The following is a 27,425-nucleotide window of genomic DNA, read 5'->3' as shown; positions in this document are numbered from 1 at the left end:
CCGGTCCGGTCCAGTGGGATCGCTGATTTGAGAAAGACTAGTGTAATCATCAATCACTCAACTAATCATCAGTGATTTCGTCTTGACAAATCTGAATTTTCGGTTCACTCATTATAATTCATAAATGTTAGAATTATATAAATGATTTTGTGAGTTGCAATCTGTTCTTGTGAAAACAAAAAAAAATGGTCCACAAAGATTTGTTACCAGTCCTAAAAATAAAACGGTTTAGTTTATAAGCAGATAAGTCTCTCTGGTGTGGTTAATTAAAAAAATCTGCACTTGTTGATTTTTTGCTACTATTTAGTTTCTGGTTGAGTTTTATATTTTATTATTTGGATTGGGTCAAAATAATATGTTTTCCACAATTATAATTTCTTTTAGTAAGAATTAAGAAAGAATGTTCTTAGATGAAATCATTTATCTTACTAATAGATAATGACATTGTATTTCATTTCATCTTATTCCAATCACAATTAGTCTTATCCATAGATGATAGACCTTAACACACTTATAACATTGGAGATGTCTTTGCTTTTAGCAAAATTAATTACCATTGATTTTTTTTTTTGGTAGAGAATTAATTACCATTGATGGTCCTTGTGTCGGTTAACCAAAATTATGATTGTTTGGCTATAATACTGATTGCCAAAAGTCTTGGATCCGTTATGCCAATATCTGAGAGAATAGAGCCAAAGACAGACCAGGTCCTGTTCGTAAACTAAACATAATATCTAGATACAGTATTAAGATGCAGTATCTGAACGCAACATCTAGATGATGTTCGTTTGTGTTATTGGTTCATGTGACCATTAATTGTATCTAGATGCAATTATGTTTGTTTTGTAATTTGATATTTGTATCTGGATACAATATATGTAAAAGACCAAAAAACCTTTTATTTTGTGTTGAATGTTTTAGTGGTTTTAATTTATTCATGTTTTTAGATTATTTTTATATTAAATTTAAATAAACTAGGATGTCGGCCTGTGCGTTACCGCACGGGAAAATGAAAACTTGAAATGATTAACATTGTTAATTTCACAGTTCAAGTAACTTTATGGGAATTCTTTAATTATATAGTATAAAAATCATAAATAATGAATAAGATGAATCTACCAAATTAGTTAAATAAAATATTTGTTGTATATATAAATTTTTTTTACTGCATTTCGTTCAAAGGGTTGAAGGGAGATAGTGCATCAAGCTGTTCGCAAGAAAAATCGATTCAGTGACAATAAGAGAATAATGTTAAAGATATGTAAATCTAGGTTTACAGAATCATACTCACATAATCAATATTGAGAAAATATTCACATAAAACAAAATTTAAATCATTATTCTATCAAAATTTATAAAAAATAATAAGAAAATCAGGATGAAAGAGCTCATAGTTGCATAAAATCAGGGAGAGATGTTAAACAATACTCAAAGAACAAAAACTTTTTTCAAGGTCCATAAAAATATATATACAAACAAAGAGGTGTGAAACAAAAATGTGTTGAAAACTAACAAATGTGAACATTGGAAGCTGGGAGTACGACGAAGAAACACAATTGATGGATCAAAATATTGCAACTTTTAAGATCATTAACAAATCTAAACAGTTAGATGAGATAAGAAAAACAATCTCATCAGTTATTAAATTGACCCCTGAAAGTGAGTTTGCTATAATATATGAACATATAAATCTATGAAAATTAGAAATTGCAATCAATTACTTAGATTAATTGATACTTGAAAAAGATGATCGATGCAGGTATAAATGGAAAATAACACCAAACAAAAGTTAGATGAAGGAATCAATAAATAAAACAATCCAAATTTTAACGAAGATGAGTGAATCATGTTGATTAATAAATTGAAAGAAAATAAATCTCATAATTTTAAAAACTTGGAGGTGTGAAAGAATACTCAAAGAACAAAAACTCTTTTCTGAGTCTATAAAAATCTGTATATATATAAAAACAAAAAGGTGTGAAAACAAAGAGGTGTAAAATGAAAAGGTGTAAAACAAAAATGTGAGAAAATGAACAAATGCAAACATTGAAATTAGCTAGGGGTGCGACGAATAAACACAATTGTTGGATCAAAATATTGCAACTTTATATAAACAAAGAGGTGTAAAACAAAAGAGTGTGAAAACTAACGGGTCCCAACATGGAAAGCTGGGGGCACGACGAAAAAAAACAATTGTTAGATCAAAAATTTGTAACTTTTGAGATCATTAGCAAATGGTGAGATCATTAACAAAGAGGTGAGAAAAGAAAGAGGTGTAAAACAAAAAGGTGTGAAACAAAAAAGTGCAAAAACTAACAAGTGCAAACATTGAAAGCTAAGGGTACGATGAAGAAACACAATTGTTGGATCAAAACATTGCAACTTTATATAAACAAAGAGGTGTAAAACAAAAAGGTGTAAAAACTAACGGGTGCCAACATGGAAATCTGGGGGTGCGACGAAGAAACACAATATTGTTGGATCGAAACTTTGCAACTTTTGAGATCATTAGTAATGCTCAAAGAACAAAAACTCTTTTCAAAGTCCATCAAAATCTGTATATATATGAAAACAAAAAGGTGTGAAAAAGAGGTATGAAACAAAAAAGTGTGAAACAAATGGTGTGAAAACTAACAAGTGCAATTATTGAAAGCTAGGGGTACGACGAAGAAACACAATTGTTGGATCGAAACTTTGCAACTTTTGAGATCTTTAACAAATGGTGAGATCATTAACAAAGAGGTGAGTAAACAAAGAGGTGTAAAACATAAAGGTGTGAAACAAAAAGGTGCAAAAACTAACAAGTGCAAACATTGAAAACTAGGGGTACGACGAAGAAACACAATTGTTGGATCAAAACATTGCAACTTTATATAAACAAAGAGGTGTAAAACAAAAATGTCACTACAAGAAATATGCGTATTCTTAGCACACGAAAAACGCTATTATATCGTTTTGATAGCGATTTCGTAAACGCTGTCTTTGCCGGTGCTATCTTAGAGGGGGCACATACAATAGCACTTTTCGATATGCTATTAATTGTCTCTCTACAATAGCGCATTGTTTTCGCTATTTTCAGATTATTAGTAGCGTTTTTTATTTGTTATACTATAATTAATAGTAGCAAAATATTTGTACTATAATTTTGTTAACTGTAGCTATATATTGTTGCTATAATATAATTTTTGTAACACAAAATTTATATTATAATTAAATTTGGCACGTTTTTGTATTCTATATTATATATATTTTTATATAAATTAAATTTGATTAAACAATATATTTAAATATATATTCTTTCATAAAGATACATTTAAAACATATTTGTCTTACAAAAGACTAATCCAAACAAAATCTTATCAAACTCATCAAAACCTCTCGTCTAGTCTCTAATCTCTTCAGCTCTCTCTTTTAGGTTCTTGCTCACTCACCATTGATTCTGCATAAAGTAAAGAGTTTGAAGAGTTAAGGATGTTTGGTATCAATAGCTCACAACGATGAGGTTTGAGGCCAGAAGATCTGGTCACAAGTTATCTCTTGCTTCTCATTGCATCAAAAGAAAATGATCTCATAGAACACTGCTAAGATCTTATCAAACTCATCACAAAATTTATTCTTAGACACAAAATTGAGAAGATACTTATCATAAAGAAAACAAAAGAACTTACCTTTGTTTTCTTTTGCTTTTTGAGCCAAGAATCGAACCTATTCTCCAATTGTGGACAGCCCAGATTTGTCTGCGTCCTGGAACTAAGCAATTTGATGAACTGAGTTTTTTCAGAAAACTCTAAGTTTCTGCAGAGGGTTATTAACTTTTCAGAAATCTCACCTTTCTGCAGAGGAGGGTTAATAACTGTATCAAGAGCTCCCTCACCTTAACTGAAATATTTGAGATTAGGCTGAGGATGGTTACCTGTGGCAAAACTGTAGCAGGTCACAGATTTGCAAAGACTTTGAGACCTGCACGAAGCTGAACTGAAGTAACCCCTTCTCAGGCCTCAGATGCTTTTCATTGTTATCCCATTTGTACCTTAAATTATACCAACATGAAGATATGAGAAACTGTATTTCCCAAAAAATTTAGAGTCAACAACTTACCGTAGGACAAGGGAGAAGGCATACCTGCAATGGCTCCAAGAAACACTGCATTTGATCCAATTTAACCTCAGGATGCTTTGAAGCCATTGTTGTGACTCTTTTCTTCCACAACATTGATCCCTGCATCCAAAGAAATTGATAGATGGGACCTGTAAGAGATAAAGTCTGGTATGATATCATACTCACCGCTAAAGCATATGGTATGATATCATACTCACCGCTAAAGCAAATGACTCTTCAACACCCTTTGACTTCAGCTCCTCTCTGCTTTCTCAATGAATCGAGACACATGAGAGTACAATTACTAAGGCTGATATTAATCTTTGGTCTCTTCCTTGTAAGAAACCAGAACCCATGTAAGAAAAAATAACGTGTGTATGAATCTGAGATATAGTAGCCAACCAGAGCAACAAAAATGGTGGTGGTGAACACGGCTAATGAATTCAATCTCTACCTTAAACTCACCTTAAGCTACTTAACAACAACATGGATAATGATTTAAACCACCGTCCATGAATTCAATCTCTACCTTAAACTCACCTTAATCCTTGATAACTGAAGAATTTAAACAATCCAATTAGCTCTTTATAGGTGAAAATCCTCTAACCACTGTCCATGAATTCGAGAAAAAAAGAACAAACATAACTTAACTAGAATAGGCGGTGTAGATGTAGACAATGACCCATTCACCGCCGCGAATTGAACCGGAGGAAGCGGAACAAACGGAGTCTATGTAGAGAAGCGAACGACCACCGCCACCACTGCTTCGGATCTGCGACTGAGAAGAGGGACGCGAGCCGCGGACGCCACCGCCATGAGCTTGAAATTTCGATTGAAACTATTTCCCTACAGCAACATAATCACTCCTGCTCGTGTTCTACTAAATTAACTCATCTTTTAGGAGAAAGAAAACTGAGAAAAAAACCCTAGTTGCTCAGATGGAAGAGGAGAGGAGAGGAGAGGAAATGCTTACAAAGAAGGAAGATGAAATCTGGAGACAAAGAGAGAAGATGAGATCTGGAGGGAGGAGACCAAAAGTTTTTTTTTTTCTCAGGATCTTTGCGAAATGAGAAAAAAAAATGAAAGTAAATAAGAATGGTAGATTTTGTATTTAGGTTTACAACTTAACCTCAAAACCTAAAAATTTTGGCTAAGTGTCGCGCTCCTTTGTGATTTTTGGCTTCCCCTCTTAAATTTAGATTCCCGCTTACATAATTTTATTCTTAACCTTTTAGAAACGCTATTATATAGTATTATTTCCAAAAAAAATTTAACGATAGCATTTGCGAAAACTGCGCTATGTTTTTCTGCTATCAATACCCATATTTCTTGTAGTGTGTGTAAAAACTAACGGGTGCCAACATGGAAAGCTGTGGGTGCGACAAAAAAACACAATTTTTGGATAGAAACTTTGCAACTTTTGAGATCATAAACAAATGGTGAGATCATTAATAATACTCAAAGAACAAAAACTCTTTTCAAAAATCCATAAAAATCTGTATATATATATATATAAACAAAGAGATGTGAAAATAAAGAGGTGTGAAACAAAAATGTGTGAAACAAAAAGGTGCGAAAACTAACAAGTGTAAACATTGAAAGCTAAGGGTATGACGAAGAAACACAATTGTTGGATCAAAACATTGCAACTTTATATAAACAAAGAGGTGTAAAAACTAACGGGTGCCAACATGGAAAGTTGGGGATGCATGCGACGAACAAACACAATTGTTGGATCAAAATTTTGCAACTTTTGAGATCATAAAAAAAGGGTGAGATTGTTAATAATACTCAAAGAACAAAAACTCTTTTCAAAGTCCATAAAAATCTGTATATTTATAAAAAACATAAAGGTGAGAAAATAAAGAGGTGTTAACCAAAAAGGTGAGAAACAAACATGTGCGAAAACTAACAAGTGCAAACATTGAAAGCTAGGGGTACAACGAAGAAATACAATTGTTGTATCAAGACATTGCAACTTTATATAACAAATAGGTGTAATACAAAAAAGTGTGAAAACTAAAGGGTGCCTACATGGAAAGCTGGGGGTGCAACGAAGAAACATAATTGTTGGACCGAAACTTTGCAATTTTTGAGATCATTAACAAAGGGTGAGATCATTAATAATGCTCAAAGAACAAAAACTCTTTTCAAAGTCCACAAAAATCTGTATATATATGAAAACAAAAGGTGTGAAAAGAAAGAGGTATGAAACAAAAAAAAGTGTGAAACAAATGGTGTGAAAACTAACAAGTGCAATTATTGAAAGCTAGAGGTATGACGAAGAAACACAATGGTTGGATCAAAATATTGCAACTTTATATAAACAAAAAGGTGTAAAACAAAAAGGTGTGAAAACTAACGGGTGCCAACATGGAAAGCTGGGGGTACGACGAAGAAACATAATTGTTGGACTGAAACTTTGCAACTTTTGAGATCTTTAACAAAGAGTGAGATCATTAATAATACTCAAAAAACAAAATATGTTTTCAAAATCCATAAAAATTTGTATATAGATAAAAACAAAGAGATGTGAAAATAAAAAATTCTTTAATTTTATTTATTAACTTGTAATTTTAAAATAATACTCAGAAAACAACAAATTTGAAACCTTTTTTGATAGTCCATAAAAGTCTATATATAATAAACAAAGAGGTGTAAAATACTGAGTTGTAAAACATAGAGGTGTGAAATAAAAATGTGTAAAAATTAATAGATGTAATTTTGAAATATGGAGGTACAACAAAAAGGTGTAAGACATAGAGGTGTGAAATAAAAAGGCGTAAAAATGAAAAGATGTGATTTTTGAAACATAGTGATACAACAAATAGATGCAAAAATTAAGAGGTGTGATATTGGAAAGATGGGGGTACGACCAAAAGACATGATTAATAATTTTAAACCGTTAGATCAAAAGTGGAATTAATCTCATCCGTTGGATTAAAAGTTGACACAAAAAGTGGGTTTGCTATTATATATAGATATTTAAAAAACAAAATTTGCAGTTTTTGGTAGAAAAACAAGATTTTTCGTTTTTGGACGGAAAAACATGATTTTACAGTTTTAGTGGAAAAATGCGATTTTGCGATTTTTGCTTAAAAACGTAACTTTGCTGTTTTGACAGAAAATGAGATTTTGCGTTTTTGGCGGGAAAACGAGATTTTGCCAATATCTATACATGAATGATGAAAGGTCTAAGATGGTAAGTTAGTGTAAATGAGACCGAGCTTTAAACGAGTTCAATGCAAACCATAGTGGTCACACACTTCTCTTACGTCACCCCCGAGATTGTATTTCGATAATCCACTAAAAACGTGTTTGTTTACAGTAAATATGGACAGTATAAAGAGTAGACCAAACCAAAAGGTTGCTTCTGCAACAAGTAACTCAAGACCTCCCTTGTACACTCGCAAACAAACCTCCTCTGATCCTAAGTGTCACCGACAACAAAATCTCAGGACGCTCCTTCTTCCTCGGAATCTCAACCACAAACCTCTCCAAAACCGCAGCGACTATCGATTTCATCTGAATATAAGCCATCTCTTTCCCTAAACACGTCCTTGGTCCCGCGTGAAACGCAGGAAACTTGTAAGGATTCTCACTTCTAAAACCACCCGTTGTTTCATCAATCCACCTCTCTGGATCAAACCGATCGCAATCTTTGCCCCAAATACTCTCCATCCTCCCCATCACAAACGAGTTATAAGATATCCCCCAATCTTTCCCTACGAATGTCCCATCAGGCAACACATTGTCCTCAACACAACTCATTGTATCCACTGGCACTGGCGGATATAATCTTAGAGACTCGGTTAACGCCGCGTGCAGATAAGTCATCAGTTTAAGATCTTCGAACCCGTAAACCTCCCCGGTTCGCTTCCCTGTTCGCTCTCGGATCGAGTTTAGCTCTTGTAGAATCTTATGTTCAACCTCTGGATGCATAGAGAGTAACCAAAAGAACCAGCTCAAAGCAGAGGAGGTCGTGTCACGTCCCGCGAGGATGAAGCTTATGACAATGTCACGAAGCATCTCCGGAGAATTCATCTCCTCGTCGCTGATAAATCTAGAAAGCAAATCGTCACTTGTACTTCTCCCTTGATCAATCCTCTGACGCACGATCTCGTCTGCGAATTTATGAACGGTCGCGATTGATTCTCTCAAAACTCGCTCTGATCCGATGTTGAGCTTCTTCTTAATCTTCCATGAATACGAAACCACAGACTGAAACCGTTTCGAGATGATCTCCGTCGCCGTTTCAAAGGCACGCATGAAACTGACACCGTCGGCTCCGTCGTCTCCGAGACAAGCTGTATCAACGTTAAACGCTAATTACAGATGTTATCAAACGCGAATCTCTCTAATATGTCTTGAAGATCTATCAATTTCCCGGTGGTCGCAGCTTCTGCTAACACCGGAACAAGCCTGAGAGGGTGAGGAAAAAATCTCAGAGGATAAAATCGAAACCGAAACTGAGACTATTAGATTTATTATACCTAGTGTTGATTTCGACGGTGACGTTGTTCATAACAAAGTCACGGAGATACTTAGTAGTAAATTCAGAGCTCGCCGTCTTCCTCTGTTTAAACCACATCTCACCGTCGGAGTTAAAAATCCCGCGGCCGAGAAAATCCTCAAGGATAGAGATGAACCGCTCGCCTTTAGGGAAACTATCGAATTTGGTCTTGAGCATGTACTCGACGTTAGCTGGATTCGCCGTCATGACGAATTGAAGCTTCCCTGGCCGCCGGAAAGTTGCCGTCTGGGTTGGGCATCGGGACAGAGTCTCAACCGTCCAGTCGAGGAAACGGTGACGGTTATTCACTAGACCAGGTAAGCTTCCGACGATTGGATACGACTTGAAACCGAATTCTGAAGAAGAATTCTTGGAGAAGAAGAAGAAGATGAGGAAGCAGATGAAGATAGGGAAACAGAGGAAGAAGATGAAGATGAAGAGCTCCATCGCCATGTATTTTTTAATTTGTCTTCTTCTTTGAGTTGCCTTTTTTAATCTTCGGCGGTGGTTGGTCTTCCGGTATGCTCTAAACCAGAAGTGAACCGAACCAATTAAACTGAACGAACTATTGTGGGTTTCTTTAGGGCCCAATATAGCCGGTTTATTGGGTTACAAGTCCATATAACTTAGACCCAATGAAAGAAAGACTTACACATAAGCCCATTCTAACTTTTTGTTCTTCTTTTAAGCCAAAAAGCCGATGTCGTTTTGGGATTAGACCATAAGATCGATCGTATACGTGTAACGTGTTAGTGTTACTTAATTATGGCATAACTCATATTAACTCAGATTAAAAATCTAGTCTCTATAGTTTTACCAATAACGAAGATGTGGGAGGCTTTTTGAGATATGAAAATAACAAAACCAAAATTAAAGCTGGCTACAAAAATTTGATTCTGACTTAACTTGCCTTTCATTCATCTCTTTTATAACTCTACTGTACGATAAGATATATACGATCAGTTCAATTATTTGAAAGATAAAGAGGACAAAATTGCCCAAATTATTGGACATTTTTTTTGTCAAAATATTATTGTGCACTTACAAAAGAGTCATAGATGTTTATGCTATTCTCAGATATATATGTTTTTTTTTTTCAAAAGGATTCTTTGACCAAAAACTTTAGCTTTATATAATTAATTTCCTTGTGAGCTCTTTTTCTTTTTGATCGATCAGCTGCAGTAGTAAAGAGATTGATGTTACGTACGTACAGCCACGAAATGGACTAATATTTTTTTCCATAATATAATACATTCGTTTACGAAGAAGAATTGGAGTTTTTTTTTTGCTTTTGATCATGATCAAGTGTTTTCTTGACACACGCATGAATCTTTCTATTCAATCATCTCAAAACCTTTACGTTACATGTCAATATCTTAACACATCCATTAGATATTTTCATTAGGTTCATATGTAGATAATTCCAACATCAGAAGTAAAGTTGACGACGATCCATGGACCATATCTCAGAACTTATCATCTGTAAAGAGAATTACTATCTTTGATCTATCATCGAGTTTGAGACTTAAGTTTCTTATGTTTGTTTTAAAACCCGGTGGTACAAAAATGTTTTGACCACTAGACATATATATGTTTTCTGAATATCCGATTATCAAAAGTAGAGATATAAATGTATGCGAGATGAGATAGTATACTAGAACTTGTCATGGATACAAACAAATATCAAAGATCCGACATATCTACGATTCCTTTTCTTTCAAAAGATTAATATACTATTCTATTATGAAAAGATCATGGAGAAAAAAGCGCGTGAATATACACCTTTCTGATCTATAATATGGGAATGTGTTTGCTACCGAAACGTTACACAATTTAAAAAATTTAAAGCTAGAAGTTGTTATATGTCTTATACCAACTAAAATAAATATTAAAAAAAAAAAAAAAAAGAGAGAGAAGAAATAAGAAGAATGATTTTTTCGTCACGGGAAAGAGCAAAGACGACGAGAAAAGAAGGGTGCACCGTTGTTACTTTGCTTGAAAAGAAAAGTGGAAACCAAAACTTTTGATGATATAGAATTATAATTGCTTATGAATATGTTATCTATGATTGATCTACGATTCTACGTGCATTGTATTAGTTTGTATCAGTCAAACTTCATTATTTATAAAAGCAGTGATCTCTTTTTGAACACTTTTGTAAAACCAATTAACGAACTTGTTTCTTTCTGCTTTCTATTTTTAGTGAAAAGAATTTATATATATGGTAATTAAAGTTAGAAAAAATATCTTGTTTGATCTTAATATTTGACCATCAAATCATATCAATAGTTCGTGTTACGATATTTGAAAAGCTTCCTAAACTTATTGTATTTGGAATGGTCATTCATTACAAGAATACAAGATCGGTAGCTTTCTTACTGGTTTTATTCGGATATTCAGTCAATTTCACTTTGGTTTTACAAACGAAAGAATATGTATATGGAATAAATTAGCTTTACAATTGAAAAGTTCTTACTTAGAACGGATTCAAGTTTAAGTTAAATCATACTAAAACAGCTCATATTCACATCTCTTATATATATATACTAAAAGAAATTAGCATGCAAATGCGCTATACGTTGCCATGATTATGTGGAGGTATATGGAACAAATTAGTTTTAGTGCTCTTATATGATTTATCCATGCATTACATGTATAATTTCGAATCAAGAAATAATTATGTAACGTGAACGTCCCAACATTTGTGAACCTTATTTACTTGAATGAATCATTTCTACGACTGTTAATATCTTTTAGCGGAGGAAGAGACAAAACAAAAGAGAGTTGGAGTTGCAGAAGCAATAAAGAGGCCCATCAATCCCATAATTTTATAGCGTCTTCTCTTCACGTACGCACTCCAAAACTTTGGCCGGTGGAATCTAAACTTTAATTTATGTTTCACTTCATTTATTCCTATATATCTTTTTGTTTTCTCTTTTGCAGGCCTTTAATAGAACTTTGACACGGGAAAATCGTATTAACATAAATGATGTGTTCTACAGAATATATTATGAAATAGGAGAACGCAATTCAGTAACAGGAGAATAATGGGAGTTATTCACTTGTGGTTGTGGGTGTCTCATTTCTCTTCGATTGTTTTCAATCATGTGGGGAGAGCGAGGTCAACCATGTGGCGAACATCCTTGCTAAACAAGCTAGTATACTCAATTAAGAGTTGAAAATATTGAAATTAAAGTAAAATACATGTTCAAAAAATAAAAGAAGTAAAATGCCAAAATTATTAGAAATGAAGTACTATAATTGATGAATGAGGTAGAGAGTGAGCTTATATGTGTTAACTTCAACCACGACGCCATTATATATATATATATATATATATATATATATATATATATATATATATATTATCAGTCGAAAATGTGAGTGGGTAGAGAAATAAATTTGCAAATGCTGGAATGTGATTAGATGCCCATTTGGATTTGTTTGCCTCTTTGTTTCCATTTCTCTTTGTTGCCAAAAATCGCACCCACATTCTTCATCCCACTTTATCCTTCTTGTCTATCTAATTTTTCTATTAATCAAATCTATTATCCTAATTTTATAATCGAGGATTTAGCATCTTCATAACATAAATATCCGTGTTTTATTCCCATGGGTCAGCTCATCCCGTGTGTCACTTAATATATAGTTTATGAATTTTATGCATGTGATCTATATGTATTTGGAAGCATAAAATCCAAAATCTTAAGCCAGAGAATATATTCGAATCGATATCATATCGAAGCATTTTAAACAGTTACGTAGATTAATGCAATAATTTACCATGCATGGATGGCGTCTAGATTGATTCTTACATAAATATTTACTGGTAAATAAAAAATGATTTGAGGAGATGAGTTTCGCAGAAATCTACCCTAACTTTGTCAAGTATCCAATATGGTCTCACATAAAGTGATGTTAATGCATATTCTAGTGAAGGTAATGGATCATGCCCAACTTGATATTTGTTTAAAACCTTTAAAAAATAATAATGAGGCGTTTGCAACATAACGAAGCACCCCCCCATTATATAAATAAAAACATATCACAATAAATTAATCACTGAGATTTGCTCTGATCTTTTTATTCAATACACAGTTTCATCAAATTATTTTCTATTTTGTATTAAAAGAGTGTGTTTTTAATTGATAAATATATTGTGGACCAAAATTTATAACCTATTTGGTGCGGATTAATATCTACACTATCCAATTATCCATATACACACATATGCATAAGATAAACATCTATTCCTAGTTCTAAATTTAGGTTTTCATAAGTTGTTAATCTAAAGAATATGTACTAAGAACTTTAACTAATGATAATTAAGTTGTGATTATTAAGAGAAAAAACACAAATTTTAGAGATTATATTCGCCATAAGTACACTTTTTTGATTTATTTTTTTTATTTTTATGTTTCTGTATATTGCATCAGCATAAATATTTTACAGGAGACCTCAATTAGTATAAAACATCCATATGGATATGGTTACTGCTCCCACAAAAACACCAAAATCCACTCTCCTAATTAGCAACTTTTGCAACATTATTTCATATGCGGGTTCCACAAACAACGTAAGCCTAGGTCCCACTTTATTTCTGCTGCCACTTGTGATTCACTCCGTCCACTTGTGTTGTGTGTTGTGTTTCGTGTTTTTTTTTTTCCTAATCCGTCACACTCATTAATATGATAGAATTGGGAAGGAGATTGATTGTGTGTTCACTGATCATTTACGTATATATGTATTTTTTTTTCCCCCATTTTCATCGGTTTAGCGTTCACTTTTGATCATGTATATTTCAATGAACAGTATGTCAAAAATTAAAAATGCTATACTAATTACTATAAATTAGTAGTATGGTAAATTGTTGTTATTAATCCACATGACCACATGGTCCACATTTGATCTAATTGTAGGTGCAAAGCCGAAAGAAAAAAAAAAAAAAAAAAATGAAGAGAATTCTAACGGAATAATAAATGCCAACGTCATTAAAAAGAAAAGGAAAGAAATAATTAATTAATTCTTATTAGAAAGAAAAAAAAGAAAACAAAAGTGCATTCGAACTCATCCGAATATGAGATGCTCTATATAAATACAGAGAACCTCTCACCAATTTGTTCGTAGGAAGAGCACAAACCTCCACAAGCACAAGTGGTTGTTTCCTTCTCCGTTCCTAATTCCTTTCTCTTATATAAAAAAGGCTTTGTGTGTAAAGAGATAAAACTTTTTTGATATGGGGTTAAAAATGTCTGAATCCGCCAAACCATACTTTGCTATGGTATGTCTTCAATTCGGATACGCCGGTATGAACCTCGTGACTAAGGTTGTGCTCGACCGCGGCATGAGCCATTACGTCCTTGTGGCTTATCGTAACGCCTTTGCCACGGCTGCTATGGCACCTTTTGCTCTTCTCTTTGAGAGGTAACATATACACTATATATATAAATGTAGAAAGTTCTCACCGGATACAAACATTTAGGGGGTGTTATTGGATTGTGGTTTTTAAAGGAGTTTGATGTATTTAAGAATCAGGTGTTATTCAATTGGGTATTTTTAAAAATCCATTAAAATCTAGTGTTATTCAATATCTACTGGATTTTGTGTGATTTTGGATTTCAACGTACTTTGCTTCTAAAATATGAACAAACACAATACCACACTTTTCTCAATCATTTCATTTTCTTCTCCTCTCTTTAGATGGATCTCTAGCCTTTGACATATTATTGTTTGATTTTTTTTCTCAATCCTTTTATATAATCACACTTATTCATCAGATATGTATTATTTTTGAGAATTTTTTTTTGTGTTCTTTAACTTTTTTTTCTGGGTTCATGATCTATAACTTTTTTTTTTGGTTTATGATATAATCACACTTTTTTTTTCTGGGTTCAATCTCTGTTTCTTCCTCCTCAAACCCTTTGTATATAATCACACTTATTCATCAGATCTGTGTTTTTTTGTATTCTTTAATTTTTTTTTTCTGGGTTCATGACATCTGGGTTCTTTAATTACACCAAAAATCTGGATTGAAAACAAATACAGTTTAATTCAAGTTTTCTATGACATGTGTAAAAGTCTGGGTGTTATTAATTTAATATAATTTTGGTGTATAACACAGTTTATGGATATATATATATTTTTTTCTAACAATAACTTTTTAAAAAATCCATAACAATCACCAAAAATACATTATCGATGACTTTCAAATCCACCTTATATGCATTATAAAGTCCACACAAATGCATTAGACTTTTAAATCCACTAATGTCCTGGGTTAATTAAAATCTATTAAAATCCTCAATCCAATAACACCCCCTTAAATTATGATTATTTGGGTTTTGTAGAAAAGTGAGGCCGAAGATGACATTCCCAATATTCATGCAGATTTTTGTTCTAGCTCTTCTTGGGTTAGTCTTTAAACTTTGGTTTATTTTTCAAAAACATTAGCTTGATATATGTGTGTATATTAATTTGTGGCTTTTACAACAGGCCTTTGATTGATCAGAACTTATACTACGCCGGTCTCAAACTTACTTCACCAACTTTTGCCGGCGCCGTCACCAATATCGTGCCTGCTTTGACCTTTATCATTTCCATAATTTGCAGGTACCTAAATTTAAAAGCATAAATTTTATAATTAGTTATAATAGTCGCTAAATGCATTAGGCACGTTGATGATGATGTGTGGTTTAATTATTTTGGTGAAATAACAAAAAAAAAGGATGGAGAAGGTGGAGATGAGAAAAGTAAGATTCCAAGCAAAAGTGGTGGGGACATTAGTGATAGTGGTTGGAGCCATGTTGATGATTTTGTTCAAAACTCCTCTGTTCAACAATCTCCGATCTCACCTCATCGGAGATATTTCGTTGCCGGCCGGTGAGGACTATCTCAAAGCCACCGTCTTCCTCCTCGTCGCCTCGTTTTCTTGGGCTTCCTATTTTGTTCTTCAGGTACTTAATTAGATCTCTTGTGAGTTGTGACGGATGACACATACATAATTTGAAAAGAAAAAAAATGTCTATATTAAAGTCTCTTTGTTATAAGAAAACATTTTGGATTAGTTACATCTTAAATTTTTTTACCTCACTGATCTTTGATAAAAGGCAATTTTCTAACGAATTAGGACAATATTTTTCATTATTTCTATAGGCGGCTACGTTGAAGAAATACTCATCTCACCTTTCATTATCGACGATGGTGTGTTTCATGGGCACGTTACAGTCCACAGCCTTAACGTTTGTGATGGAGCCAAACCTTTCTGCATGGAACATTGGCTTTGACATGAACCTTCTCGCCTCTGTTTACGCGGTTCGTCCTTTCCTGATTAACTATATAATAAGTTGTGTTAATAATATATGGAACTAAAATACTTATAATGCGGTGTGTCATCTATAATTTATTAGGGCATAATATCGTCTAGCATAGCATACTACGTTCAAGGAATGATGACGATGCAAAAGAGCACTGTCTTTGTCACTGCTTTTAACCCTCTTGTTGTCATCATCGGATCCATCATTGGCTTCCTCATCCTCGGCCAGAATTTATACCTCGGCGGGTAAGCCACCTCTCGATTTAGACCCAATTAGGTCATATGGTTCTGAGTCTTCCGACTGATCATCATGTTTCTAAACTAACCATTTGTTTTTTTTTTTATTCAACTTTGAAATTTTAGGGTTCTTGGAATGGCGATTTTATTGGTGGGAGTTTGTGTGGTCCTATGGGGAAAAGAAGGGGATGAAGAAGAGAACATTGAGGAGAAATTTCTAGAAATTGTCAAGTGTTGTAACGGCTGTGAAATCAAGGTTCTCACGATGATGCCAAGAATCGATGAGGAAGTAGTAGACGTTGAAATGCAATCTCCTGGGAAAGCTAAGGTGGCGGTGGGTTTCTCGTAGCCTCGTGTGTAGAAAAAAAATGTTCACGAGCTTAATTAGATCTTTTGAAGTCTCTTTTTCTTTTATTTTTAGATAGAGGAGCAACTTTTTCTTTGTTCTATATCATTGCTCCAACTTTTTTCTTGTTGTTTTTTTTTAGTTTTTGTTCTATAATCTTCATTAGAAGGGTAATTATTATTAAAATAACTGTTCCAAATCACTTTGACCATTGACCAAATATCCGCTAATCAATTTAACCTTTGTAAATTGTAATATAGTCTGACAGTGATTTTTGTATCGTTCGTAAAACAAATTCAGAATCATATCTACTCTGACTTATGTAGTAAGATCAAAATAATAAAATCCAATATTTCTTGGACTGTGATTTTTTTTACAATAATTTTATTCACAAAACACCTTCGCCAAGGCTCCATTAAGAAACCGTCACATGATGGGTTTTGTAGATAGTCAGTCCACTGTAATTCAATGTGTTACTTCTTGCTACAATTTGAAATTTAACTGAAAATTTTTACAAATTAAACTCATAAGTGCGACTAAACGCCTCATTAATCACATACACAATTAATGTAGAGGAAACATACATTTTACCAATAAAGTCTCAAAAATGTTACAACTATCTTATATAGTATAAATCCCCGGAATTAGAAAGAAGAAGCAATTGAACAATTCACAATACAATACATCATGGCCATCAACACAACTACCGTCACCAAATCCATGGCTGCAGCCTTCTTCACAATCATCGCCATGGCTGCGTTGGCATCTGCAACCACCGGTTTGGTTCAGCCTCCTGAATCTGACCACTTGGTTAACAAATGTATGGCTAAGATATCTTCAAGGTGCGCGATGTATGTCACAGCAGAAATGTATAACCATGGTCCGCTGAAACAAAACGGATGTTGTCTAGAAGTTTATCACATGGGACGTATTTGTCTCCACCTCATGACAAAGCATGTCATCGAGACACTTATTCCCAAGGTTAAAGGTCACAAGAAATATGACTCTCTCGCGAAAAGCACACAGATATGGTATCTTTGTGTTCCGGTTTAATTTTGCCATCTTCAATATCTTGATTTCATTAATGGAAAACCATGAATGGGGATAAAATTAAAAAAAAAAAGATGGTAGTCAAGACCCAGTCTTTATTGATAGAAAGATCAAAATAAATCCAAACTAAGGCTTATATTAGTAGATTAATGATATACCAATGATTTGTTGTTTTTATTTATATCAAAAAATTTATGTGTTTTAGGCTTTATATTCAATTGAAATAAAGTTGGGCCTTTAAGCTCTTTTTGTTTTTTCCAATAATATGTCTTGGCAAAGTAGGGTTCAAATTCAATTCACATATGAGAGATAGAGCTGTAACACTGATCTGAACAAACGTATAGAAGCACTTTTTGTTTATCATGATTTCTCCGTTGTCGCACACTCGCAGTCTCGCACTCCTCGAAAACGCTCGATCGATCCTTCCGTTGACCTTTTAGGGCACTTGACATGCAAGGAATGAATATAAAAGGAACGGGTGACACATGTTATTTTCTCATGGCTCTAATCTTTAGCCATAAAATTTAGCTCTTTTGATTTTACATTCAGCTCTCAATGTTGCATTTATAGTACAGACCCTTTTTTGTTGAATAAATTTTACATTCATACCAAAAAAAAGGGGAATTTTGTAAAATCTACCACATTTGCTTTCAAACTTTCCAGTTCTACTACAATTGAAAACACCTTTTCTGATATACCATAACATGAAGAGAAAATGACCAAACTGACCTACATGTAATAGGTTGTAAATATCATGTGTATAAATAAAAGGAATCTATATTAGAAGGAGGAACCAAAGTACAAAAAGACAAATAGCTAAATGACAAACTTCATAGACAATAATTATTTTCTACCAGATTTAATATGTTTTTTTGTTTCAAATTGATGTCCGTCAATACAACTTGGGAGAGTCAATATGACTTGTTTCATATGTAAGAGTATTAAAGTTGTCTACCGAAAATTTCAATGTTGTCTACCAAAAAACTTAATGTTGTCCACCAAAATTTTCATTGTTGTACACAATTTATCTACTTGGGATAACTCATATAACTTGTTTAATTTGTAAGAGTATGAAAGTTGTCCATTTAAAATTTCAATGTTATCTATCAAAAACTTCAACACTGTGCATTTTTATATTCGTGGACTAAAATTTATTTTTTGCTACAATTGTCTATATATAATATAAACTTATCCACCGTTATATTTAAATCTCCAAAAAAAATAATGTAGTTATAATAAAAAAAACAAAGGTAAAGAAGTAGAGAAAGAAAAAAAAGTGAAAAAAACAAAAAAAATTTCGTCAAAGTTGTTTTATATTAAATAAAAAACAAAAAAAATACTTTTCTATGTTTTTGCAAAAGAAACAAGTGGGAGGGTTATAATGGTTATTTTTAAAGAGAGATGTGGTAGTCTTTGAAATGTGTTTTGCAATGTGGTACATCCAGAAAGAATCAGTTTTGAATGTGGTAGAACTCATAAAATTCTCTTAATGCAAGGGAATTTTGTTAAATCTACCACATTTGCTTTCAAACTTTCTGAGTTCTACCACAATTGAAAACACCTTTTCTGATATACCATAACAGGAAGAGAAAATGACCAAACTGATCTACATGTAATGGGTTGTAAATATCATGTGTATAAGTAAAAGGAATCTATATTAGAAAGAGGAACCAAAATACAAAAAGATAAATAGCTAAATGACAAATTTCATAGACAATAATTAAAGACACTTTTTATGTTTTTGCAAAAGAAACAAATGGGAAGGTTATAATGGTCATTTTTAAATAAATGTATAGTAGTTTTTAAAAGGTGTTTTGCAATGTGATACATCCAAAAAGAATCAATTTTGAATGTGGTAGAACTCATAAAATTCTCAAAAAAAAGTGGCACGATGTTTATTTTTCCTTTAACCAGAAATAAAACGATCGACACGCTGTACTGGTTTGAGAGGGTTAAAAACGACACGTTCATCCAAATTATGTATTTTACTAGCTTTTAAAATTCAAACAAGAACTTACATAAATCACTTGAGAATTGAGATCAGTACTTCAGTTACATTAATCTTTCTCTTGTAGCTATTTATGCTACTTAGTGTTTTTAGCAATATATATATATACTAGAATCTGAACCCGCGCATGCGCGGAATTTTAATTTTAAATATTTTTATCAATATAAATTCTTGAGCTCAAATATATTTATTGAAACTTTTGAGTATAAATCTATATAAACATTAAACTTACTTTACTAAGTAACATACAATATATATATTGTTGAAGATAATGTTTATTTGTTATATTGTTTGCGAGGGATTTTAGTTTAAATTTTTTTGGGAATAAGAATTATTGAATATAAATATAATTAACCATTTGAAGTTTAAAAGATAAATCCAAATAAAAGATATACTTATTTTACTAATCTATATATAATATATATATTTTCTATTGTCGCAATAATGTTTTTTTGGTAAATCAATAATATATCACGTAGTAACAAAAAATAACTTAAGAATTTCCTTCGAAGAGTACATTCCATATTCATATCCAATGAAATCATCATTTTAAAATTTCTAACACCGAATATCGATCGTTGACCTAATTATAGAGATCATTTAAACATATCGATATCCCACATTAAATGCAAATATACAAAGATTCATGAACATTTTTAGTGTTATGTCGCTACAACGGAGTTGTCCAAGTGCATCACCTGCCACAATAGAATTTCTGACCAAGTCATGAATGCTTAAATAGTGAAATGATTAAACCGACATCCGTTCACTAATCTAAGACTAAAACTCTCATATGTTATTTTTAGATGTTAATTTTGTGATGCAACCTCAGCTTCGTCTTCTAAAGAAAACATGGTGTACTTTAATAATATGTTGTTTTTGGCAATATTTTTGGTTAAAAGTATTTGATCTAAATTGATAAAATCTCAAACATGTTATATATATATATATATATATATTTATCATGTTATAGAATTGTAGCTCCGGTTGATAATATGCATTCTGAGATATGCTATACATGTCACTTTTTTGTAACGACTTATATATCATTTTTTCTATATTTTGTGACCAGTGATTTTGTGTTTTTTTAGATGGATTATTTTTTCAAGATTCTTTTTCATAGTTTTTCCCCAGAAAAAATTGTGACCCTTACAATATCTTCGTTTTAGATCAAAACTTTTAAGTTGAGTTGAGTAATTAATCTTTTATTTTTCTATAATTGAAATTGTTTCTTAGAAACTAATGTTTCACTTCAATTTTATTTTTATGTTTAGAATTTTATAAATACAATTACATAAACATTTTTTTTACTCCACCATGCATTTAAATCTTACTTATATTTTAAATTTGGAATATAATCATTTTTGGTTAAACTTTGAATAATAATATTATTACTAAAATAATAATATTATTACTAAAATAAATCAATAGTATTATTTTTACTATTTATAAATGTCATTTATTTAAAACATTTGGGTTTAATATGGGCTTTTAAAGTTTTAAGAACAAATAGATTAGAAGCTATATAGTGGATTAGTGTTAAAGATTAAGCCGAAATGAAAAAAATGAGTTGATGATGTGGCAGCACCAAAAATGAGTAAAGTTAACTTTATATATATAGATATATAGTGATACAAATAAAGAAACCAGAAAGAAGAAGCTAACAAGTAATTTTGGATTGGACGGCCTTAGCTTGCTCGTCTCATTTTCCATTTGCTTCTATCTGTGTATCTTATAATCTTGCGAGGTTTCCTCTCTATTTTTTTAGAATATTGTTTTTTCAGAATCTGCAGGAAGATACAAATCTTGGCTTTGGTCCTTTGCTTGTTGAGCCTTCAAGTGCTTCAGGCAAAAGCATCTGGAAACTATGCAAGAACATCTCCCATTCATCTGCACTCATGTCCCCAAAATAAATACCTTCTTTCTCGTCAAGATTCACACAGACCGGGTGGCTCTTGCTCCTCACGATACTCCTATCTCTCCTGTCCTCTTCTCTGTTAGTGTCATTTGCCATATTGGCCACTTTATCATATGTAGTAATCCACTGGTTTGGTGGACACCGCATGAGAGCGGATAGATTTGCAGCAATGGATGGAACTCTTGTGAATAAAGGCACATGTAACATATCTGGAAGCTCTTCGCACTCAACTTCATCGTCAAACTGAAAAATACCACACTCAAGCTCTGATTCTACTTCATTGCATTCACTAGTATAATCATCATCATCGTCAGTTCCACAACCCACGCTTTCTTTTGCTTTGTTGCAAAGATTCTCCAACACACTAGAACTCTCTTCCCCTCTGCAGATGTCCCGAGTCATCTTCTCGCCTATCTCTGCAAGGCAAAGACCTGCCGCAGCAGCTTGTTTCAAGAATATGGTGCAGACGATAAGAACCCGCAAGGAAGACTCCTGCATAGAGCCTACTAGCTCGGTTCTCAAAAGCTCTGCGTCTTTGAAAGGGTCTAAATTTGATATATACTGAAGCTCAGTGTCGGTGAATGGAACCGAAGCTTGAGGCCAGTTAAGCCATTCGAAATAAGGATCTTCAAGGCGTTCAGGTAGGCAAAGACCATGATCTATAGGCACGAGCTCTGCCGCACCAACTCTGTTACAACAAGTACTCTCATCATGGTCATGTACCTTCTTCACTAACATGTTTCCAGCGTGTCTGTCAAGGTTCAAGACTCTCACATCAAGTATACCAATCCTATGGACCGATGCAACCGTAAAGCTTCCTGGTCCAAGCTCTCCTGCATCAAAATCATGACCCACAAATCGTTGCAAAGAGGCAACTTTATAGGCGGCCTGATCACTATCACTGACATGGAACGGAACATGCGAGATTCTGACCAATGCCGTTGGTGGAACCCCGGAAAAGCCTTGATGGTCTAAAAGGTAAGCAGCTAGTTCCCGGATTCCTGTTTCACCAACACGGATTGACCGTTTCACACCTAGTTGTCCGAGCATCAAACCGCCAGATCCTCCTTTAGGATTGTTGAAAGCTAAGGGCTCTTCATCAACTGGCTTTGCAACTGCAATGCTATGACCATTTTCGGTTTCCAAGAGATAAGCACCTCCTAAACCACTTGGTAAAAGCAAAGGCTGAGCTCCAGAAACCATAGCTATGGTTACCTCAGCTACAAGGGCGCGTATAGAGGGGACTCTTTGACCACCGAGAATCTCAACGCGCGGAGCAGCAGCAGAGCCATCTAGATCATTCCCGGATATGGAGAAGCATGGAGTAGAGATGCTTCGGTGGTCCAAGGAGTGTGAGAGACTGGTTTGTTCAGTGTTGAAATCAAGAAAGTTAAAGTCAAGGTTGGTTAAAGATTGGAGTCTGCATCTTTGTGAAGATCGGCTAAACTGCGGGTACCGTTCGGTCAGTGGACCGAGAGCCACGGCCATACAGTTCATGCCAATACCTTTTATTGGCTCAGAATTAATGGTGGCAACTCTTCTATGTATTTGTCAATCATTTAAAAGACAAATCACCGCAAGGACAACAAGCAAACCGGATTGATACAGAGTGATAAGATGGTTTTCTTTGAATCCATTAGCACCTGCAAATTTTTTTGTTACTTTTAGTTACATGATCACATAAGAAACTGTTGTTCAAAATATGTATGTAAGTCTACGAATGGGAGGGGAGACCTTATAATTAATCCCTAACTCCTCCAATTGTAAATCGCCGCAAGTTTCTGCAAGTTCAAAGCAAAATTCTCGTTTACATTCAAATAACATTATTATTAAGAGAGCCCTAAAAGAATCAAGACCAATTGCTTGACAAACAAGTCATTAAATCTGGAAAAATCTTTGATATGATTCGACCGAGTTGATATGAATTTACCAGACATGGATAAAAGGAAGAAGAAGAATTTGAACGTACCATGAATACAAGTGAAGGCATCCAGGGAAAAGAACGAAGAAAGATTGAACAAAAAGGGGAGCGTCAGAGAACCGATACCGTCACCGGAACCGGAATTTTTTTTTTTTTTTTTTTTCTGGGACTCCCCTTCCCAGACACTTCCTTCTCCTTATTCTTTTATTACAAATTTAGGTTTTTTTTTTTCTCTTTCTTTGATCCTCTTTCCTCCTAAATTGCTATAAATGTTTGTTCTTCTTATCTACGATTCTGAAATTTCCCGCTTTCGTAGGAGAGAAAACCATAATGAAATTTGCCAATAATAGACAAAACTCTGTTTCTATTGAGATAAAACTCTGTTTTGTTACTAAATAATGCAACTGTTGTTTGTCAATCATAGAAGATTCAGTTTTAGCAGAATCTGAACTCTTAAAAGACGTTAACTGGATGATGCTCTAAAGAGAACTAAAGAATCCTTACAAGCTACGACGATAGAAACATATAGATTCTATTTTGGACAGGAACAAGAAAAGGCAAAAAAAAGTCTTGTGGATATATAATATGCTTCTTCATGAAACAAGATTACTTTATATACAAATTAAAAGCAGAAATGTTTTTTTTTATATATTATGTTATTTTTCTTCTCAGATGTAAGGTGCAAGACACACTTTTGTGTTGCAAACCTCAACATCTCTCTTTTACAAAAAAACCTCTCTTCATTTTTCATACATACATTTTTTTTTTCTTTCCCTTGTGTTCCTTTATACAATTACCTTGATTGATGTTGTGACCGGAGGAGTTGTGCTTTTCTGAACTGCTGCTACTTTTTACAGCTTGATCGTTAAAAGCAGCTTCTTCCGGCGCTTTTTTTTTTTTGTTTTTATTTTACAGACAGATGATAACAACGGCTACTACTACAAGGAGCTTCAATGATGCCTTTTTGAAGGTTGGACCAATGCTCGCCGAAGCTGTTTCAGATTTTGAGATGTTTTTAGTTGAATGGAATCAACAACAAATCCATGGATGCAGATATTGAGAACGGAGAGAGACTTACATGGAGTTGGAGCAGGTGAGGGAGTTTGTTCTCTAGTTGGTTCTGATTCTGGGCTGCTTTTTGATGGAGGCGGGATATGAGTAAATACAACGTGGGGAAGTGGACTAGATACTGGGATGACATGATGACGTGGCGGGGTAGGGTTTGGTGCTGGTGGGTGTGGGTGTTGCTGTGGGTGTGGGTGTGGCTGAGACCGATGTGGTGCAGACGTTGGTGGTGCAGTATGATGGTTCAGAGCATTGTTTCCTTTTGGTCTCCTCTGCTCATAAGGGCAAGGCGGCTTTGCCGGGGGTAAAGGTGAATGTTTGTGTTTGGTTGGTGCTGATGCAGGTGCAAGGCCTTTAGTCGGAGGTGATGGTGAAGGTTCTGGAGCAAGTTCATGATGGTGGTGATGATGATGATGGGGATGAGGATGATGGTGGTGGTGTTCGTGGGTTTCAGGCTGAGGAGAAGGGGAAGGGGATGATGATGTGGCGGGTGGGTGTGGTAAGATCGAGGAAAGACGAACTTGCTTAACTTTACCAAATACGGTGTGGTTTAGGCCGAGATTTTTGGAATGGGAGCCAGTGATTGTTTGAGCAAGTTGCTTCAACCTCGAAGAAGAACCAAATGTGAGCAGAACAGAAGAATGAACTATTGTAGGAGGCGCCACTGTTGAACCTCTGGAATTTGACAAGGTTATGTACAAGTTCTGCAATTTAAAAGGAGAGGATGGATTTTAAGATTTCCAATTCATTAGCAATAAGACAGATCTTGATCTTGTGAATTAGAACTGTCATACCTCATAAGGAGCCAGATTAATACCCTTCTTTAGCTGGCTAGTGAGTTCCTCAAAGTTTGTTTGAATTTGGTAAATCGAAAAGTTCAATGTGAAGTTGAAGAGAAGTTGCGCCTTCTGCAGGGGAAATATAGGCTGGGGAGGGATCACAGTGATACCTCCAGGGAATTTAAGAACTTCAAAAAAGAACGGTTCCCCAAACAAAGATTCAGTCAAGCGGAAAGACAACTGCTTTTGAACAAGAGTTTCAAAAGCTGCCTTGATCAGACTCTCGATTTCAGCAGGTATCTTAGAATGCTCCTTCTCGGGATCAATGGCAAAAATAACCATTGTTCTGTTAAGATCGCCCAAGCGTTCAAGTGCTAATACCACAACCTGGCTCAAAGAACGTAAACAGTAAGTTACAGAATGATCAACATGGAAATTATGAAATCCAAGCAAAATGAGATAAGGATGGTGAGTAGTTACTTTGGTCATAGGAAAGCTTATTTCATCGGTGATATCGTTCTCAAGCTGCAACAAATTGTCTTCCATGAACGAAACTGGTTTTCCAACATCAAAACTCGCCACTATTCGGTGATCTGCAAAAGAAACAAATACCATAAAGCAACATTATTGCTCCATCATGAAACATAGAGACAAAGATGACACAAGATAAAAGGTAACTAAACACTGTTGCTCCAGTAGACAGGGGAATTATCAGAAACTATAAACACATGTAAATTGCAACATGATAATAAAAATTAAACAAGAGAACTGCAGAGAACAATTGCCATAATTCAAGCAAAAACAATCCTTGGTAGCCCAATCAAGTGGCAGCAACAAGATTAGATTTCGAAACCAAATCAGAAATCACTTGAGACAATGTGTTTGCACACACAAAACTAAGCACCAACTAGGCCAAGTTTCTAAATTGATTCTACCAACTAGCTTTGAGAGAATATTTATGTATAGTAACAAAACGAGAAATGGAGAAAAAAAAAAAGATTTTGGTGAACTTTAGTAAGCATAAATGGAAAACAGATCATAGTATAGAAGAAATACAAATTCATGCTAAAGCAAGCCAAAGTGATATACAAACATTCCGAAACATATTTAGAAACGTTACCTTTCAGGTAGTCTTGAATCAATAAGGAAAAAAAGATATCCAAATTGAAATCCACTGGTTTTTTTTTACATCAGAATTCATATATAAAGAAAAAGGCTTAAAATAGCAGTTTCTAAGTCCAAGTCAAATTGAAAGTCCTACATCATCTTCCTCAAAAGAATTGAAATCAAATCCATTAAAAAAAATTAAGCAGAGGTTTATTATTTTAAAGCTTTGTGACAGCTCATTCAATTAGTTTCTCCGCTACTACAATTTCCCCCATGTGAATTCCAGAAAATTTTTAAAACGACACCAACGAATCAGAAACCCTAGATCTGAACCACAAATCAAAGTCAGATTTGGGTGAGCCTCGACGGAATCATGAATAGAAAAAAAGAATCGAGGATTAGTAATACCTTTAAACCTTGGATCGAGATCTAGATCACCTCGATCTGCAAAACCGAGGAATGGAGGTAACCAAAACAAGGCGGAGAGAAAGACAGCAGCGGAGAAAGCAAGAATCAAAACGCATCTGAGACTAAAGTATCTAGAGATCCGAACGCAGCAGCAACAACAACTATTTCTTCCTCCTCCGTTATTATTCCTAGCCGTAGCAGCTCCGTCGCTCACAGGAAGATTCTGCTCTTCGTCAGTATTCTTCCCCATAACATAGACAGCAGAGAAACAAACAGATTCATTCACGGGAAAACTCCAAATCCAAATCCAAAAGTAAAGCTGTTCCGATCGGTTCCAGATTCTGCCGCAGCCATCAAAGGGGGCAAAGGCTATTATCTCCTCTCCCACCCAACCAGAATAGGTGAAATCAGAAGAACAAATTCGAAGATGCTCGAAAAGCAAGCAACAGAAACGGTTCAAGTGGGAAAGGAAACAAAAATGTAGGGATGAGGGGAGACGGAGAGACGAAGGGAAGAGAAAGGAGTGAAGTAGCTTTCTCTGCAAATATGACAATAAGGCTCCTCCTTTTTTTCCTTTTTTTTCTTTTGTGGGAGAAAGGGAAGAGTAAATAAATATATGTATTTGTGCTGCTTTGCTTTTATCTTTCTTTTGTTTCTACATAT

General features: G+C 34.2%; 4 protein-coding genes, 1 long non-coding RNA gene and 1 pseudogene across 13 annotated transcripts; 2 read left to right on the top strand and 4 right to left on the bottom strand.

Annotated features, from left to right (window-relative positions):
* On the bottom strand, nucleotides 3,261-5,195 carry LOC104712322. 8 transcript variants are annotated; one of them, XR_002033276.1, is made up of 6 exons: nucleotides 5,072-5,195; nucleotides 4,317-4,975; nucleotides 4,123-4,218; nucleotides 3,914-4,030; nucleotides 3,669-3,795; nucleotides 3,261-3,439 (listed from the first exon to the last, which is right to left on the bottom strand). It is a non-coding gene; the product is annotated as an uncharacterized LOC104712322 (long non-coding RNA). The 8 variants fall into 8 exon arrangements; XR_755503.2 differs by having other exon boundaries at nucleotides 4,317-4,964; nucleotides 5,072-5,194; XR_002033277.1 differs by having other exon boundaries at nucleotides 4,317-4,653; nucleotides 4,750-5,192.
* On the bottom strand, nucleotides 7,375-9,073 carry LOC104715727 (annotated as a pseudogene).
* LOC104712321 (WAT1-related protein At3g56620) lies at nucleotides 13,724-16,708 on the top strand. Of its 2 annotated transcripts, XM_010429193.2 has the most exons (7): nucleotides 13,724-14,035; nucleotides 14,959-15,021; nucleotides 15,104-15,220; nucleotides 15,336-15,564; nucleotides 15,764-15,922; nucleotides 16,018-16,169; nucleotides 16,287-16,708. In XM_010429193.2, the coding sequence occupies exons 1-7, from the start codon at nucleotides 13,848-13,850 to the stop codon at nucleotides 16,507-16,509; spliced, it is 1,131 nt and encodes a 376-aa protein (XP_010427495.1). In that variant the 5' UTR covers nucleotides 13,724-13,847; the 3' UTR covers nucleotides 16,510-16,708. The 2 variants fall into 2 exon arrangements, with proteins under 2 accessions (XP_010427495.1, XP_010427496.1); XM_010429194.2 differs by lacking the exon at nucleotides 14,959-15,021 and having other exon boundaries at nucleotides 16,287-16,677.
* Nucleotides 17,049-17,559, top strand: LOC104712320. The gene has a single exon (XM_010429192.2). The coding sequence runs from the start codon at nucleotides 17,194-17,196 to the stop codon at nucleotides 17,557-17,559; it is 366 nt and encodes a 121-aa protein (XP_010427494.1). The 5' UTR covers nucleotides 17,049-17,193.
* LOC104712319 (phosphatidylinositol 4-kinase gamma 8-like) lies at nucleotides 21,155-23,673 on the bottom strand. The gene is made up of 3 exons (XM_010429191.2): nucleotides 23,452-23,673; nucleotides 23,217-23,263; nucleotides 21,155-23,125 (listed from the first exon to the last, which is right to left on the bottom strand). Exon 3 carries the CDS (start codon nucleotides 22,977-22,979, stop codon nucleotides 21,345-21,347), a length of 1,635 nt encoding a protein of 544 aa, XP_010427493.1. The 5' UTR covers nucleotides 22,980-23,125; nucleotides 23,217-23,263; nucleotides 23,452-23,673; the 3' UTR covers nucleotides 21,155-21,344.
* LOC104712318 lies at nucleotides 23,979-27,379 on the bottom strand. Its single transcript, XM_010429189.2, has 5 exons — nucleotides 26,763-27,379; nucleotides 25,728-25,840; nucleotides 25,263-25,634; nucleotides 24,482-25,172; nucleotides 23,979-24,395 (listed from the first exon to the last, which is right to left on the bottom strand). The coding sequence occupies exons 1-5, from the start codon at nucleotides 27,010-27,012 to the stop codon at nucleotides 24,313-24,315; spliced, it is 1,509 nt and encodes a 502-aa protein (XP_010427491.1). The 5' UTR covers nucleotides 27,013-27,379; the 3' UTR covers nucleotides 23,979-24,312.

Source organism: Camelina sativa, chromosome 9, assembly GCF_000633955.1.
Source record: "Camelina sativa cultivar DH55 chromosome 9, Cs, whole genome shotgun sequence".
NCBI lineage: Eukaryota > Viridiplantae > Streptophyta > Magnoliopsida > Brassicales > Brassicaceae > Camelina > Camelina sativa.
This window is presented reverse-complemented; position numbering and strand designations above follow the sequence as displayed.

Bases quoted from the DNA above. Each gene is read 5' to 3' on its own strand.
- LOC104712321 (XM_010429193.2), top strand. From the start codon at position 13,848: ATGGGGTTAAAAATGTCTGAATCCGCCAAACCATACTTTGCTATGGTA. The intron at 15,565-15,763 runs GTACTTAATTAG...TTATTTCTATAG, and splicing joins CTTCCTATTTTGTTCTTCAG to GCGGCTACGTTGAAGAAATA. The intron at 15,923-16,017 runs GTTCGTCCTTTC...ATAATTTATTAG, and splicing joins TTCTCGCCTCTGTTTACGCG to GGCATAATATCGTCTAGCAT.
- LOC104712320 (XM_010429192.2), top strand. From the start codon at position 17,194: ATGGCCATCAACACAACTACCGTCACCAAATCCATGGCTGCAGCCTTC.
- LOC104712318 (XM_010429189.2), bottom strand. From the start codon at position 27,012: ATGGGGAAGAATACTGACGAAGAGCAGAATCTTCCTGTGAGCGACGGA. The intron at 25,841-26,762 runs GTATTACTAATC...TTTCTTTTGCAG, and splicing joins TCTCGATCCAAGGTTTAAAG to ATCACCGAATAGTGGCGAGT. The intron at 25,173-25,262 runs GTATGACAGTTC...TTTAAATTGCAG, and splicing joins TTAATCTGGCTCCTTATGAG to AACTTGTACATAACCTTGTC.
- LOC104712319 (XM_010429191.2), bottom strand. From the start codon at position 22,979: ATGAACTGTATGGCCGTGGCTCTCGGTCCACTGACCGAACGGTACCCG.